General features: G+C 42.8%; 1 protein-coding gene across 1 annotated transcript in view; it reads left to right on the top strand.

Annotated features, from left to right (window-relative positions):
• The window catches only part of T265_04841 (hypothetical protein), a gene marked incomplete at both ends in the record, with an annotated part of 9,532 nt that extends 8,850 nt beyond the window's left edge, over positions 1-682 (top strand). The window contains one exon of the mRNA XM_009169687.1: positions 410-682. Within this exon, the coding sequence (XP_009167951.1) occupies positions 410-682 (273 nt within the window). The remainder of the gene's footprint in view (positions 1-409) is intronic.
• Positions 683-1,185: the final 503 nt, after the last annotated feature.

Here is a 1,185-nt window from a genome sequence, read left to right as displayed (position 1 = left end):
GGAGTCGCTAAAGAGAACCCTGTGTCGTTTTCGAAGGATGCATGGCAAACAACAGTATCTTCTCAGGCTGAGTGCTCAGGAAAGGGCATCTACCCAACAAAAGGTAACCGCGTAACGATACTGGCTAATGAAATCTTGGCTAGGCACTGCACTTGTAGGCCCTCGTAAACGATTGGCACTGTAGATCGAAAGTCCCTTCTTAGAGCCAAATCTTGCCAACAAAGACTTGACAAACTACTCACAAAATAACCAGATTCGGGGAGAAAAACCTAACTGAATCAAGGTGATCAAGTAAAGTCTTACTGAAGACAGTTGGGTTTATTTTCATAAAAGAAACTACTCACAAGGTTGCTGAAAACTCTTCGACAGCCCACGACCGGTTTCGCCCTTCTTGGGGCTCCTCAGATAGGCGCAGTCCCCGAGTCTCCGTCAACCTTATGTTCTACTTGAACCCAAATTGAAGAAATACACTCATTTGCAAATCAATTTGGTTTTCACGGGAGACTCAATCGAATCTCTCGTTTATGATGTCCTCCAACTGAGAGATTCAATTGAATCTCCCGTGGAAACCAAATTGATTTGCAAACGAGTGTATTTCTCGAAAGCAGTTGAGTTTACTTCGAATTGGCGAGTTCGGATAGCCATGAAAATTCCCGTGCGCAGCTCCATGACAGTCTGGTAGGAATCTGGGATTCGAACGGGTCTTACGTGAGGCTCAATTTAATTTCAACATTATTTCGGACCGACGTTTGGTGGAAATCATTCCAGGAAAATAAAAAGGCAGAGAAGTTCTGCGCACTTACCATGACAAGGCTTCCTCCGAAGTCTGAAGAATTTATTGAATCCACAAGGAAGGAAAACGAAGAAGCTTTCACTCAGATTTGCGCCTGATGAAAGCAGTATTTCTCCCCCACCGGCGTGCATATCGGTGAACGATTGACAAATAGGTTGCAAAGTTGGGTTCCGACGCAAAATTCACATCAAACTTGGCGCAAATAACAATGCTATTTCCATGCCGTTTTTAGTGTTTCACAGATGAAAATTAGTCTCAGTTTTTCCAACCGAATTTCAGTCACATTCTAATTTTGCAGTTTTTCAAGTGGAAAATAACCAGTGAAAGTATTGGATTATTCCAGCATAAATATTCAAAGGTTCGTCTCTCTGAGATGATTGCAGTTCAGTGTG

This window comes from Opisthorchis viverrini (assembly GCF_000715545.1).
Source record: "Opisthorchis viverrini unplaced genomic scaffold opera_v5_85, whole genome shotgun sequence".
Taxonomy (NCBI): Eukaryota; Metazoa; Platyhelminthes; class Trematoda; order Opisthorchiida; family Opisthorchiidae; genus Opisthorchis; species Opisthorchis viverrini.
Note: the sequence above shows the minus strand (reverse complement) of the source record. Positions and strands in the feature narration are given on the sequence as shown.